This window comes from Manis javanica, chromosome 17 (genome assembly GCF_040802235.1).
Source record: "Manis javanica isolate MJ-LG chromosome 17, MJ_LKY, whole genome shotgun sequence".
Classification (NCBI taxonomy): Eukaryota; Metazoa; Chordata; class Mammalia; order Pholidota; family Manidae; genus Manis; species Manis javanica.
In genome coordinates, this window is record NC_133172.1 from 14,701,571 (window position 1) to 14,717,321 (window position 15,751).

At 51.3% G+C, this 15,751-nt stretch overlaps 1 protein-coding gene and 1 long non-coding RNA gene across 5 annotated transcripts; one reads left to right on the plus strand and one right to left on the minus strand.

Moving 5' to 3' along the window:
- The first annotated feature begins 643 nt into the window (after positions 1–643).
- Positions 644–14,658, plus strand: HNRNPL (heterogeneous nuclear ribonucleoprotein L). 4 transcript variants are annotated; one of them, XM_037021504.2, is made up of 13 exons: positions 2,872–3,157; positions 4,959–5,077; positions 5,662–5,899; positions 6,028–6,113; positions 6,892–6,988; positions 7,077–7,200; positions 10,459–10,530; positions 10,642–10,922; positions 12,104–12,225; positions 12,521–12,722; positions 13,431–13,488; positions 13,591–13,686; positions 14,288–14,658. In XM_037021504.2, the coding sequence occupies exons 1-13, from the start codon at positions 2,900–2,902 to the stop codon at positions 14,344–14,346; spliced, it is 1,812 nt and encodes a 603-aa protein (XP_036877399.1). In that variant the 5' UTR covers positions 2,872–2,899; the 3' UTR covers positions 14,347–14,658. The 4 variants fall into 4 exon arrangements, with proteins under 4 accessions (XP_073082068.1, XP_036877398.1, XP_036877399.1 ...); XM_037021505.2 differs by having other exon boundaries at positions 2,876–3,157; positions 7,077–7,149; XM_073225967.1 differs by lacking the exon at positions 2,872–3,157 and adding an exon at positions 644–695 and having other exon boundaries at positions 7,077–7,149; positions 10,459–10,922.
- Positions 664–2,267, minus strand: LOC140847063 (uncharacterized). The gene is made up of 2 exons (XR_012126685.1): positions 1,459–2,267; positions 664–1,124 (listed from the first exon to the last, which is right to left on the minus strand). It is a non-coding gene; the product is annotated as an uncharacterized lncRNA (long non-coding RNA).
- Positions 14,659–15,751: the final 1,093 nt, after the last annotated feature.

A 15,751-nucleotide genomic window follows, 5' to 3' on the forward strand; every position in this document is an offset into this window, starting at 1 on the left:
TGAGGTCCCATATGCTTCCAGACAATCTGGGCATCCAAGACCACTCTAGGAAGCGGGTGCTATTATCACCCTCCTACTGGATGAGGCAAGAAGTCCTTAAAGGCTCACTCACTTTTTCAAGGTCATGGGCCAGAGCTAGTGAGCGCATCCCCCACATTTGAACCTGGCAGTCTGGGCCCAGGGCCTTAACCCCCACTGCGCATTGCAGCCCCCTTTACCATACAGGCACTGCGAAGCGAAGTTATGCGGACTTTGGCGGCAACCAAATCCAAGCTGTGGGATCCCCACTCAGTCACTTGTACCTCACTTCCCCATCTGTACAATATGCACCCCAGCATTTATCCCAACTAACACAACACTTAGCTGACCAGGAAGAATGAGGCGTGACTCCTAACCAGCTGTGTGACTTTCTGTGAGGGAAAAGGGGGAGGGGAGTGTAGAGGATTGGGGTGTTTGGGGAAAAGGGACTCAGGAGCCCGAACGCAGCAGTTCGACGGTCTTTCCATTCCTTTCTTTCGTTGCTTTCTCCATTCAACCGCGGAGCAACTCCCGGCCTTCCCGCACACCCCCTTTTTCTTTCCCAGGCTGAAAAGAGGTCGTGGTCCCTTTAAGGCCCGCCCCTCCCTCCCCCAAAACTTCCCAGTATCTGCTCTCTTTTCGATCCCGGACGGCCGGCCAGGCTCGCCGCCGAGCTGGTAGGGGCTGGGAGCGAGGGGGCGAGGAGGGATGTGGGGGTATGCCTGGGAGGCGCCAACCGAGGCCGTCGCCTTGGCCCGAGTGCGAGGGGTGGGGGAGGGGCGGCGGCCGGGAGCGCAGGAGGGGGTTGCTGATAATGTGGCCGCCAGGCCGCTCGCCTTAGGCGCGCACGGGAGGGCGAGCGGCCTGGAACGTACGTCGCCGGGGACGGTCCCGCCGCTTCACGTCCGCCTGCGCCGGCGCGAGGGGCGTCCGGGCCGGGCGCGGGGGCGGGGCGGGGAGGGGCTCCTCTTCCCCCTCCCCCACCGCATTCCTCTGACGTAGGGACCTCGCGACCCCGCCCTTCCATGGGCCAGTCCCGCGTCGCTCCCGCCGCATGGGTCACGTGTGGAAGCCGCGCGCCGCTCCCCCGTCTCCTTTCCGCGAACCTTTTCGGGAATTCCTGGTGTAACTGGGAGCTGATTTAGAAGCCCCTCAACCCACCCTGACTTTCTCATTTCCCCAAACCCTCGGATCAACCAGGCCCGTCCCACTCACTTACAGCCACTGACCCCATATCAAACTTAGTTTTCACGAGTACCTCATTCGGGAACCCCCTTCAGCAGGTGGAAGGTTCTGGAGAATCTTTTGGGGACGTCCCTCGCATATTCTGCAACTCTGTCCTGCCTTTCTGAGTGCAGTTGTCCCCCCAGCGGACAGTCCCATAACGTTAGAGCCCTTAGGGCGAGATTATAAATCCACCTATTGGGGCGTCGTTGGTACCTTAGACTCTCGAGAGTGATCGCAGCAGGGTGGCCCTAGCCCGCTTTCGAGGAAGGTAGGCTCGCAAAGGCTTATGTCATCATGACTCCGCAGAGCTCCAGCACTCGGGTGCTGTACCTGGGGCTACCTGGTAGGTGGGCCAGCTTCATTTAGGTCCAGACAGGGACCACCGCACCCTTCCCCACACAGGACTTACTGCTAAGGAAAAGAAGTTGCCAGACTGACAACCCAGAGTGGTCAGGGTTGTCACGTGAGAACAACTGGCCTGAGTGATCAGGGGTTACTTGGGGGGCGGGGGAGGAAGCCCGTGGGTCCAGGATGGTAGGAAGGGTTTTCAGAGTGAGCTGAGACTGCAGGAACAAAAGGAATTATTCCTGAGCTTCAGCAGGAGGGGTAGTGGAGAAAGCATCTAGGTGGGAAGGCCCCCACGGACAAAGGCCGAGAAGTGCACAAAATACCCTTGCATGTGCGAAGTGAGTTACTGTGGCTGAATATGAAGTGCTAGAGACGCTGGCGAACTGGATACTGTTCAAAACCAGTCCGCAGCAGCAAATGGTTTTGCATTGAGGGGAAAGGTCAAATATTTGGGTTAAAAACGTTCCTTCGGTATTTGTGAAGGTTCGAGGTGTAGAGAAATAGGGCATAATGATGGGAACAGAGCTACACTGGCACATGCCTCTCTCGGCCCGGTATTCGGGCGCTACACACATCATTCACTCGGGACTCAGTCCTTCAGGACTCCAAGCCTCCTTTAGAAGGCTGCCCCGCCTCCGGAGCCGCGTATTCACACACGCGTTCTCGCTTCTCTTCTCCTAGGCTGCCCAAAAGAGAGCCTACCGGTCGAGGTGGTCGCCTTTTTTCACCCAATCAGAGACCACCACTGTTCCTATGGTCTAGTAAGGGAACTCTTTCCACTCTCTATTGACTAAAGCCTGTGGAGACGCAGAAGATGGGCACCTGCAGTAACCTCTGGAAAGAGGCAAAAGGGAGGGGTTTCCTTCTCTCTACAAAATGGCGCAAGAAAGTAATCGTGACTGGAAGGCTAATGGCTTTCGGCTTGATAGATTAGCAAAGAAACCAATAAAAGCGAGAAGGAGGCGGAGCCTTTTCGGAGAGTGGGAAGCGGCGCTCCTATCAGGTGCTCCTAGTGAGGCCAAGCTGTGTCAGAAATAAGACCTATCAGGTAGCAGTTTATTTTAAGGCGGTGGGGTCAGAGAAACCCGGGGCAGGAAGCACTCGCCAATAAGGAGTATCCCAGACAAACGAGGGCGGGCTCTCCTTCAGAACGGCGTGGGTTGTATCCAATAGGCGCACAAGGCGTGCAGAGGCTTCCCCTCCCCCCGCGGCGGGACCAGTGGCTCCCCCTATCGGGTGGGGGCGGCGGGTGACGGGCGTGTCCCTCCCCCAATGAGAGGCGGGGGGAGGCGGGTTCTGCGCCGCCATGTCGCGGAGGCTGCTGCCCCGGGCGGAGAAGCGGCGTCGGCGACTGGAGCAGAGGCAGCAGCCGGACGAGCAGCGGAGGCGGTCTGGAGCGATGGTGAAGATGGCGGCGGCGGGCGGCGGAGGCGGCGGTGGCCGCTACTACGGCGGCGGCAGTGAGGGCGGCCGGGCCCCTAAGCGGCTCAAGACTGACAACGCCGGCGACCAGCACGGAGGCGGCGGCGGTGGAGGAGCTGGGGCGGCGGGTGGCGGCGGCGGGGTGAGGCCAGAGTCCTAGGGGCCGGGGATGGCTGGGAAGGAAGGGAAATTTTTCCACCTTGACGGTATTTATTTTTGGGGGGGGGGGGGGCGAGGAATCTGCGCAGGCGCCCTGGCTCTAGCGCTGCTGACGGGTGGGGGAGGGGCTGGCGTTGGGCTAACGGCGGGGTTTGCGCGAGGACAGGCCTTTGCGCGTGCGCGTTTTCCAAAGTGGGGTCGAGAGGGAGGAGGAAGCTCCCGTTGCGGATGGAGCAGTGCGCAGGCGTCGCTCTCTGGCGTATGGGGGCCGGGCCAGGCCGGGCCAGTTTTTTTTTAATAGCCCTCCTCCCCCCCCACCCCCAACCTCTGATCCCATGCGCAGGCGCTCTTCTCCCGCCCGGGCCTCGTGGGCGTTTGGTGTGGGGGGAGGGAACCGTGTGAGCGGGAATGGGTGGGCGGTGGCCTTTTCAGTTCCTGAGGCGGAGAAATACGACCGATCCCTATTTAGTCTATAGGGTCGTGGTTTGTCTTATGTGGGAGTTGATTTGTTTTAGGATGTTGCCCCAGAACAGACTATATCCGCCACTTTTGTGGCATTGAAAACCGAAGAAAGGCTTGTAAGTCTTTAGTTACTTGGGAATTGAGCCAAGCTTTAGAACTATTACAAGTTTGCTTACCATTTCTGGGGGTTAACTGATTACAGTGGGTTTGATGAGCCAAAATGTTCCCTGACGGTGGGCAATTTGGAAGGGATTCAGCCCCTTTATAAAGTCTATTCTGAAAAAACCACCAGTTGTTCCTTTTGGCTTGGAGCCCAGTTCCTCCGAGTTCATAAAGTCTTCTCCCGTTTGGCTATTTGTGGGGTATTCCAGAGTTTAGTGGTGATACGTAGCTGTGATTTACTAGTATTTTAATCTATGCCAAACTTTGTTCCATACTTTCAAAAGTATCTTAATTGAATCTATAACACTCCTGAGATACGGGGTGGTGTTTAGATTCCCAGTTTACAGAGATGAGATCAATTTTATGTAGAATTCGGCTAGTGAGGGGGTGGCTGGGTTTAGAACCCAGGGCTATAAACTCCAAACCGCAGATCTGGTGAACATCAAGCGATTGTGCCTTCTGTGGTTTGTGTGGTTCATTCGTGAAATAGAATCCACTTCTGTCCCTGGAGTTTCTCTTCCTTATCTTCCTCACTTTTTTTTTTTACTTTAGTCTGGCCCAGGCAGTATTTTCCAAACAGATTTTAGGGAGAGTGATTAAAGAAATAGAAGCAGTGAAGGCTGGCCTGGCTGCCACCGCTTCTGTAACACACACTATTTTATTCGGACTTGACCTGGGTATGAGTGGTGGGAAACAGTAATGCTTGGCTTGGGTGATGATGGTAGCGTGCTCTACTGGATAAAGGGCAGAGATTAAAACTGGGACAGATGCAGAGGGGTTATTCTGATTGAGACTGAAGTAGAGAACTATTTGAGTTCTTTCTGCCTGTAGTGTCCCTCTTTCCAAACCAGTCTTTGACCAGTGTGAAGAGAGAAGTCCTGGGGTGAATGTAAGGTAGGGACGTGCATAGTCTTACATTTTTGCCTTCCTCAGAAGCTATAGCAAGGGCCATGGGCAAGTGACCACCCATTTGGCGCCTCTACTCTGCTGGCCCAGATACCTTTTGGCGTGATCAGCTTGAATTGTTACCCTTTGTTGTCTCCCTGTGTGTCCTTTCTGGATGACCCTTAATGCTTACTTAAGTTCCCAACACCCCAGAGGCCAGTGGGCCACAATCTTATACAGCAAAAAATGAATCTTATTTTTGCTTTTTTTCTCAGGAGAACTACGATGACCCGCACAAAACCCCTGCCTCCCCGGTTGTCCACATCAGGGGCCTGATTGACGGCGTGGTGGAAGCTGACCTTGTGGAGGCCTTGCAGGAATTTGGACCCATCAGGTACTCAGCTTAGGTTGAGTATACAGAGAAGTAAACGCGTTGTTGTTCGAGGTCATCACCAATATCTGATTGGAAGTGATAATGGCCATTTTAGTCCAGGGTTGTGGTCCTAGGGCTCCTCTGCTCTTAGGTTTGGCTGTTGTACTTTGGTTCAGGTTATAGCAAATTATGTATTTTCTTCTCTTTCTCTTTTCCAGTCTTGTAGTTTCTAGTCAGCATTCTCTCACTCAGCGAATACTTATTTAGTATTTGGCACATACTAAACAAAACTGTCCTAGGCTCCTCCCATTTGCCCTCCCTGAGTGGTCAGCACAATGATAGGGGAAGCCTAGGTGTCTGGGGCCAGGGGTTGGGGGGACATCTGACTCAAGTCAGGTGAGGAGGGGTCCTGAAGGAAGTCATTTCAGAGGAGGTGATATCAAAGCTATGCCTCTTGCCATCATGCCACCTACAGTGAGGGGTATTCAGGTCAGGAAACCATGATGGTACAGAAGCGGCCAGGGAGCAGTTTGCAGAAAATTGAATGCCATCTTCCTACTTATCTCCATTTCCCTGAAGATTGAAACCTGTGTTCTCTCTGCCAGCTATGTGGTGGTGATGCCTAAAAAGAGACAAGCGTTGGTGGAGTTTGAAGATGTGTTGGGGGCTTGCAATGCAGTGAACTACGCAGCAGACAACCAAATCTATATTGCCGGTCACCCAGCTTTTGTCAATTACTCTACCAGCCAGAAGATCTCCCGCCCTGGGGATTCGGATGACTCCCGGAGTGTCAACAGTGTGCTTCTCTTTACTATCCTGAACCCCATCTATTCTATTACCACGGTGTGTGCCCCACAGGCTTGCTTTATGCTCTTCTGTGAGAGATCCCACCCTCACTTTCTCCCTGTCCACTCCCTGGAGCCAAACTGGTCTGCCAGTGCCCTTTGATCTTGCCCATTTTGCTTTTGCAGGACGTTCTCTACACTATCTGTAACCCTTGTGGCCCTGTCCAGAGAATTGTCATTTTTCGAAAGAATGGAGTCCAGGCCATGGTGGAATATCCTTTGCTGGGAAACTGGTGTTCCTTAGGGTGGGGGCTGTCACAGGCACAGGCCTTGGCAGGGGTCCGTCCTTTCAACCAGCTTGTGTCTACTGAATGCCTGCCCCAGGCCAAGTGCCTTCACAGAGCCCAGTTGGATGGGAGGGACCATTAATGGAAAAGTAATAGAGTGTATAGTATGAAAGTCCAGAATTTAAAAGTGCTGTGAAGGTAAAAAATAAGGAGGTACAGTGGGAAAGGAATTATAAGATGACCTGGGAAGGTCTCTGAGGAGGTAGGAGCTGGTATTCAAGGCAGAGGAACCAGCCTCTGCAAATACCCTCAGGTGGGTAGCTTCATGTTGGAGAAAGCAAATGGGAAGGGCGGGGTTGGGGGGGGTTTCACTACGGATGCTAGAAGAAAGTTCATGGAGTATCCTAGGCAGTGTTGCGAAGCCAGGATCGGGGTGCAGTGGGGAGCCATTGATGGACTGTTAGGGCAGGAACATGATGAGATTGGTGCCTTTCAGAATGTGTTGAAGCTTAGTGAAAGTACCCAACATGAGGAGAATGGTGGTGGTAGAGGTGAGAGTGCCGATCACTTAAGGAACTTGGGGCAGGGACTGCTCCCCCATATCAGCATTCCAGCCTATTTCCAAACAAGTGGCTGGTGAACTTTAACCCCAGAGTCCACAGACAGCATGGGCTGTATGTGCTCCCTTAGTCTATTCCTCTCCAGACAACTTGAAACCCTTCCAAAAGAAGGCCCAGATGGGACTTCCCTTAACTTTACTCACATTTGACTCTGTGCAGAGTGCCCAGCGGGCCAAAGCCTCTCTGAATGGGGCTGACATTTACTCAGGCTGTTGCACCCTGAAGATTGAATATGCAAAGGTAAGTCTGGGAAGTAACTGCCCCTTGTCAGCTTCCAGCTGAGCTGGGGTCTGGCTGATTGATCTCAAGCTTTGTCTTGTTCCTATAGCCTACACGCTTGAATGTGTTCAAGAATGATCAGGATACTTGGGACTACACAAACCCCAACCTCAGTGGACAAGGTAATCCTGACGGCCACTTTGTTCTTAGTACACCTGCCTTGCCTTCACTTGGTTAGTGCACTTCATAGACCTGGGCTTGGGGTTATGTAATGCCATTGGGCTCCCTGTGGACATGGGAGGGCTTTGGGGATCAGCTCTTGGAAAAGACTCCAGTGGGAAAGGGTGAATGAGGGGCCTCTGTGGATCCTAGCTGCTGCTTGGGGCCCTTGGATGTGGCTGAGGGTGCAGAGTCAAGGTAGAGGCTTGGATGGGGTGGGGAGTAGGGCCTCACTGAGCACAGGGCGTGATGATGGCTTATAAACCAGTAGCAGCTCCTAAATGGATCTGCTGCTGCCCTTCTTGGGGCCTGCTTAGGGTTACTGACTCTCCATTCTCACTGGGCCAGGAATGGTTTTCTTGCTTTCCAGTATTGAGAGGGTCTGCTTGTGGGAGGGACAGATCGGGAGATGAGGCCTCCTGGGCCCTTGCAGCAGAGCGTTTGAGCAAGTTGACTTTGTGGAGGTGAGACACCCACCCTGGATTGGAGTAGGGCGGACAGAGCCTCACCTCACTTGTAGAGGGGAATCAACATCTCTGCAGGGGGCCCAAATGGACAACCCCCTCCTAGAAATCTGCCAAGAATGTTTGCCTTGGATAGGAGGGAGAGGTGGAGGATTGCCTTTGAAAAACAGCGGCACCCTCTCAGCAAGACCATCCATCACTGTCTGGGTCTGATACGGCGGACTAGGCCATGGGCTGAGGGGGAGGAGGCTGGTTGCCTTGTCCCTGGGACGTCTCAGAGGGCCTGGGAGCTCAGAGGCCCCCGTTTCTAGGCAGGCCTGTTTTGCTTGCCTTTGCAGCTGGGAAGCAGTGGGAAGGGTGGGCTAGACTCTCCCCAGGACCCTCACAATGAGCGCTGTGGGCCTGGCTGCCCCCTTCAGAGGTCAGAGGCAAATTGGTGACCGAGTGAATGTACCAGAGCGGGCAATGGCATTACATGACTGCTAACAGAAACATGGCAACCAACCATTTCTTCTCCAAGGAACATAAATAGAAGATGTGCAGACCAGCAGGGGCTAGTGGCAGGGGCTGGCTGTGCATTGGTTTTGCTACCTCTCAGCTTTGGCTGCCCCAAGGCTGGGGGTCAAAAACAAGAGCTGATGAGGTGACGTGGAGTGAGGGCGGTGCTTCGCCACCCCCTCAGGAACCATACTTCAGCGGCTCTGCCTCTGCACATTGCTCACCAACACACAGGGTAGAAACCACTAGCTCTTCCTGGAGAGAACAGAACATGCAGCCTCCACCACGTCCCCAGAAACAGCCGCAGACTTGAGCTCACTACATCAAGAACACCACACCGCGCTCCAAGGAACAGCTACAAGCACAGAGACAGAGGCAGACAGAGACAAAGAGAAAGAGACGCAACATGGCAGCAGACACTGCTTTTTTTAAAACATTAAAAAGGCCAAAATCCAAGCAAACTTGAACCCGAGAAGGTACACAGAAGTAGGAAACACAGAACAAAGCTCTCAGCCAGCCAGCGGCGCTGTTTTCGGAAACCGTTTCATAGACTGAAGTAGATTCCATGGGCCTCCAAGACAATAGGAACTTCTCTCCATTCCTCGCCATACGGGTTTTTTTTAATTTTTTAAGTCCTTTGGTTTGGGGAGGGCCTTTTTTTCTTTTCTGTTTTGATATTTTTATTTTTTCCGCAGTCACCGGCTGCCAACATAATCTGCACCAACTGGAAATCAGAAAACAAACAAAAAAAACTTAAACCACAACAAAAAAAAAAATCAAACCAAACCAGACCTAAAACCAGACAGCTAAACAGCTCAGAGGTACACAGTTACCTGCTGGTGGGTAACCGGGCGTGCTCCCAAGGCCAAAAGCGCGGGCGTAGTGGGGCCACTGGCACACTTCATAACCAGGAGACACGCACATGGAGCGCTACACAGCCAGAAGCACCGCACTGCAGCACACAATGTGAGGAGGTGACAACACGGAGGGACACTACCCACTTCATACACCTTTATTTTCCACTTTTCTGGTATCTTCTGAGGACAGAACATCTGTGAGCCATTTTGATTTAATCAAAACTGACTTTAAAACAATTCTTTAAACTGTAGCGGATGTGTACTGTAACTTGTATTTATGACTGTAAAACCATGTGATGCAGGGTCGCAGTGTATGTTTGATGGGACGCCATCTTTCAGAACTGTGCTAACTCACTGTTGAAGCGTCCAATGGTAAGAGAAAATGCAGATTTGTTTTTTGTGACAAATGGACATTGTACTCTGTACTACTGCTGTAAGTAGCCCTTTTCCATCTTTGTAATGAGATTGTTGAAAATAAAACCCAGGCCAGGTGGCAGGAAAGGGCAGTGGTCTTGAGCCCTGGGTTTTGGAGTCAGCCAGACCTGGGTTCAAATCCTGGCTCAGCCGCTAACTTGCTTTGTGACCTTCGGCCAAAGTGTCTTTTAACTGCTCAGTTAAAAGTTAACTGTAAAGTTTCCTTATCTGTAAAATGGGGCTGAAACAGTACCTACCTCATAGGGTTGTTGTGAGGAACCTAAGAAGTGGTGATGTTTGTGAAGTGTTTAGACAATGTCTGCCACTCAAGCGCTAAACTAATGGCAGCAGTTACGAACTAGCTGGGGTTGGGGGTGGATCTGCGCCATTGTCTGAGTCTGAGAATGTTGATGCCTTGTACATGATTGCTCATTTGAACTGATTCTGATGTTGCCCTGCTTGTCTTTTCCTACAGTCCCTCGGGGTGGGCGTAACTAGGTGGGAGGATGGCTGAAACCAGGATTGAGAAGGAAGGAGCCTAGAGCATGGGGCTTAGGGCTTCTGGAACCTTGGGGCTTTGGAGGCCAAATTTTATCTTTCAGCTTTACCATGGGTTGTTTTCCTGCTCTTAACTCTCTCTTCATTGGGAGTTGATTCTAGAAAGCTGTTGGTCGTCCCATAACATAGCTTCCATAGTAGCTGTAGGTTTCCTCGAAGGCCTAAGAACTGGGCTTCCCACCAGAGCCAGACGGGTGAGAAAGAGCCCAGGACTTGGTCTTATCCTTTACAGGGAGAGGAAACCAACTCACTTGATATGGGCGGGGAAAGGGGAAGTGGGCTCTAGCCTTGAGGCTTGGGCTTCCTGCCCACCCTAGGTCAGGCCACAGTACAGAGGCCCCAGCAGCCCGGTGAGGAAGGGAGGGTTTCCACCCAGGCTCACGGGAGCTGGGGGTACTTTGAGACTAGTTCCTAGTCAAGAGGGTGGAGAGAGACACCTCTTTTCGTAAGTTAGGCTCTAAATGTTTTTTTCTGCCCACAGGTGACCCTGGCAATAACCCTAACAAACGCCAGAGGCAGCCCCCTCTCCTGGGAGATCACCCCGCAGAATATGGTGAGGGCAGGGGGTTCCCCTCCGTGGACTCCCGTGGCTCATGTGCCCCTGCCCGCCGCCCACTGCGCAAATTCTCACCCGTCCTCCCTCTCTTTCCTTCCCACCCCCCAGGCGGGCCCCACGGTGGGTACCACAGCCATTACCATGATGAGGGCTATGGCCCCCCCCCACCTCACTACGAAGGGAGAAGGATGGGCCCACCAGTGGGGGGTCACCGTCGGGGTCCAAGTCGCTATGGTCCCCAGTATGGGCACCCCCCACCCCCTCCCCCACCACCCGAGTATGGCCCCCACGCTGACAGCCCTGTGCTCATGGTCTATGGCTTGGATCAGTCTAAGATGAACTGTGATCGAGTCTTCAATGTCTTCTGCTTGTATGGCAATGTGGAGAAGGTGAGTTTCTGCTGGGTTCATTGCTTTCCTTGTAGACCTGGAAGGGCCAAGAGGTGCTGAGCCTCTGAGGCTCCTGGTCAGTGGAAAGGGGGAGTGAACCTGGCTAGGAGCAGGCAGGTACAGAGGGTGACTCACTTAATCAGGCAATTTATGTGGTCCTCATTGTATATGGTGGTTTTTTAAATTTTCCCACGTTAAGAAATTAGGGCTTTTATCACTTAAAAGTATTAATATTTTGCATTAGGTCGGTGTTGTGTAAGGATTTCCTTGGGAAATCTTACAGGTGATCTGGCAACATAAGGCCTTTGCCTTTCCTGAGTGACTGTTGGCTGGGGCTGACTAGTTACTGTCTGCCTCAGACCAGGCAGTTTCTTGATTCTGTCAAACCTGTCTGGGTCCTGGAAGTCTTGAATTTGCAGCCCCTGGCTTGGCCCATTAGTCGTAGTAGCAGCTAATACATTTGAAGTTTTTCCTGTGTAGCAGGCACTGTTAGAAGTGGTTTTTTATATGCAGTAACTCATTTAATTTCCTACAAGAATTTGAACTAGACAGCTGGGGGAAATGAAAGCACAGAGTGTAAATAATTCACTGGGGTTCACATGCTTTTATGTGAAAGCAGAATTTAGAGCCGCATGGCCTGATTTCAGCACTTACACTGCTATTTTCCGGTGTGAATACTCTCACCCCCAAAGAAACCTTACATGTGAACCCTGTATCTGTAGATAAATGTGTCTTTGAGGGGAGGGGCGCTGGAGCGAGGCAGGCGTCTGGAGCAGCCTGGGAGAGGGAAGGGCTGGGACACCTGCCACCTGGGGGCAGCGCCGGTCAGCTGAGTGTCCGTGTCAGGCCCCCAGGCACAGCCCGGCCTTTCCAACTGTGTGTGCCCCTTCCTGTGTAACAAACACTGATGAAAATAGTTGCCTTATCTTCTCTGCCTACTGTTCTCTGTCTGCTTCATTTAGTGACACACTCATGGGTTATGTCTTGTGGTTAGAAAACACTGCTTATTGGACTGTACTCTATGGGCCAGGAATGCTGCTTTGGTCTCCTGTCCCTGTTAACAAGTGAGGAAATGGAAGCCTTGATCCAGAGCTGGAGTTAATTCTTTCTAACTCAGAAGGGGCAGGGTAAGGTCCCTGGCCAGCTGGGCAGTGGTGTTGACCATGGCTGCTCTCCTCAAGGTGAAATTCATGAAAAGCAAGCCAGGGGCTGCCATGGTGGAGATGGCTGATGGCTATGCTGTGGACAGGGCTATCACCCACCTGAATAACAACTTCATGTTCGGGCAGAAGCTGAATGTCTGGTAGGTTTCCGGTTGACCTTAAGGGTGGTTGGAGAAGGACTAGAGAAGAGGAGGGAGGCAGAATGGGGCCCACACTGGCAGAGCCCAGCCAAGGAGCACAAAGCTGAGGTGCTTATTCAGGCCCGAGGGGTGTGGCAGGCACATCCCCAGATGCTGCTCTGAAGCAGTGAGGGTGAGTGTTGGCCTCGCCTCTGCTGTGGAGCAGCCTCCTGAGGCACAGTGGGCTCAGGCAGGAAGGAGGCTACAGTGGAGGGCTTGGAGTCTGACAAAGGGCACTCCTTCCCCCCCTCTGAAGTGTCTCCAAGCAGCCAGCCATCATGCCTGGCCAGTCATACGGGCTAGAAGATGGGTCCTGCAGTTACAAAGACTTCAGCGAATCCAGGAACAATCGGTTCTCCACTCCAGAGCAGGCAGCCAAGAACCGCATCCAGCACCCTAGCAATGTGCTGCATTTCTTCAATGCCCCTCTGGAGGTGACAGAGGAGAACTTCTTTGAGGTGGGTGCCATTGAGTTGGTCCTTCACTGCAGCCATCTGAATAGGCCATTCGTTTTCGTCTTTAAACAAACACTTGGCTCTTCTGCCAGCCCCTGATTTGGGTGCTGGGGACATAACGGACCAGGACAGACAGGCTGAGAATGGCACCAGACTTCTAGCAACAGTGAATTTTGCCATGTTCTGCACTTTTGGCACACTAAGATGGCTGTTCATTTGCTGGGAAAGAGTCCTCCCTGCCTGAGTAATACAGTGGTGAGCAGAGTCCAGTCTCAGAACATGCATGTTGTTCAGGCCCTGGGGGTGCCTAGGCGATAACCAGAAGAGAATGTCCTGTTAAGCTTTGGTCAGAGGGAACTAGGGCAGTTTAGGGCATGAGGGGATAATCTGACTGGCAGAGGCAGAGTTAGACTTTGGACCTTGCTCTGGCCTGAGATGTTGCTACTCAGTTGAGCAAATATTTACCTAGTACTAATATACACTCAAATAGCCAAAGATGAGAAATTTAAAAAAGATTCCCAGTCCTTGGCAACATACAAGTGGTTCCCTTTCAGGGAGGGAATGTGGGTGCAGGGTGGGGGGTGGGTCACAGGAGACACCTCAGTGTAACAAAGCTCAGAAACTCAGAAAAATTGATGTGCTCAGAAGTGGTCTACTGAAATTGTGTCCGGTGGCACTCCCCGTGTGTTCTGAATCTGTTTTCTCTTGCAGATCTGCGATGAATTGGGAGTAAAGCGGCCATCTTCTGTGAAAGTATTCTCAGGCAAAAGTGGGTAAACTGCCCCTGCCTCCTTCCCTCATTCCTTGGTTATTGACAGGTGGCTCCCTAGTTCTTGCTCAGGTCAGCCTAAAATTTTTGCTTCCTGATCAGGTGAACGCAGCTCCTCAGGGCTACTGGAGTGGGAATCCAAGAGCGATGCCCTGGAGACTTTGGGCTTCCTGAACCATTATCAAATGAAAAACCCAAGTGAGTATTTGTGTGTCCTGGAGTTATTCCCCCTGTGGCCTGATTGGTGGGCTGGCTTCAGGCCAGAGCCGTCCTGCCATCAAAATAGGGCCCCAGAGATGTCCTCATTGTTTCTGACATGGGCAGGTGGGACCTAGTCGCCTGGAGAGCAGCCTGATGTTCTCCGTAGGCAGCTAGCCTGGCTGCTTGCTGCCACCACCCCCTGGGAGTTGCTTGGGCTTGTCCTACAGGGAGCTGGCATTCTCTCTGCATCAGAAGCTACCAGTAAATGCCCCAGCAGTGCCAGTTGAATAGTCTGGCTTAGATAACACCCAGGGAAGAGGCTCTACTAGTCAGCAGGTAAAATTTGTCCCCCCAGTTCTGGGGCAGGCCTATTGCCCTGGACCAGCTAAGGAGTTAGGAATGGGATTTTCTGTGGGATTGAAGGGAAAGGAGAAATGCCTTATGCATTTGGTTTATTCTGAGTTACACAGCAGTTTGACCAGTTAAACCAGTTGAACTGTAGGAAATAAGAGATGTGCAAAAGCAAGGGGAACTATGCAGGGATTGGGGGTTTCCAGAGAGGTACACAACCAAACCTCCCTTTTTTCCTCCTTTGCAGATGGTCCATACCCTTACACTCTGAAGTTGTGTTTCTCTACTGCTCAGCACGCCTCCTAATTAGGTGCCTAGGAAAAGCCCCATCTGAGCAGGAAAATGTTTCTCTTTCTTTTATGCTGTGGTTTTTTTTGGCAAAAGTTTCTGTATTCCTTTTTTTTTTTAATGCTAGGTTAGTAGAGGCTTAACCATAATGGAAATGCTGGAGTCTGGAGGGGGAGGGGAAGGGGAACTGGTATCTCCCAAGATTAACCTTCACTTTTTAAAAATTACTGTACATGTGATTATTTTTTCCTCTTCATACATTTGTGCAACCCATGTACTCTTGTCACATTTCAATAAAATTGTTTGGAAAATAAACAACATTTCCTGGGATTTCAGGGTGTGTCTGTCTCCCTCCCACTTGGTACTCTGAAGAGGGGCAGCTGCAGGTCAGGACAGAGATGCAGGCCCAGCCCTGAGGAGCATGGTGGGCCAGGGCTGCAGACTGAGGAAATGGTAGGAATCAAAGAGTTGGAGGAAAATCCAAGAGCCCTGAGGGATTGTTCACGGGCCCTGTCAAAGCAACCTGAATCTGGTTGGAGAATGACTTGGAAAGTAAAGTGTTGAAAAAAGTAAAAACTTCTATAGAGATTTAGAAAAAAAAACTAGTCTTACAAAATAAGCATACCTTCTTAGAAGGTTGGAAAATAAAATCTCAGATGAAAGTTTTATCCCAGTCCCTTCAGCAATTTTTTTTCTATAAGGAAAAGTAGTTGGATACGTATTTTTAACAAAACTCTAGTGCTGTACAGTAATTCATAACCACATAAGAGAGCAAACCTCATCTTCACCCCTGCAGAGTATATCCCTTGTGAATGTCATAATTTACTTGGTCCCCAAAGCAAAAAACCCAGTTTTTTACTATTGCAAACACAACTATGCACATTTTCTTACTAGCATCTTAGCCAACTTTGCTGTAACTGATGGGGAGGTAAATTCATAGCAGTGGAATTGAGTTAAAAGGATACATGTGCAATTACAACATAAGATACTCCCTAACGGTGGGTGGGAATATGAGTAGCTGGAATGGGGTATGGAGGCTGGCAATATGTAAAGAACCTGATTTATCTTGGCTTCTACTGGAGGGAAGAGGCAGCCTGCGGATTTGAGGTAAAAAAATACAGTACGTTGTTCATGCACCTGCACTTCAACAATTCTGGGAATGTACTATGAGGATTTTTAACTCCAGTTGTTAATCTACTGAAGTCACATGGCAGTTATCAGATGAACAAACTGCCTCACCAGGGGAAGTTTAAAACCCACCCCTTGGACAAGGAGAAAATATTTTCACACTATGTAATTATTTCAGTTCTTCATAGCATATATACTAAAGTTCTCTGGTTGGATAGTCAACTGGTTCTGTTTTACAAAGGAGCCTACTTGTCTGATACATTTCATTAAGAAAAGGAATTCCCTGAAGCCTTTT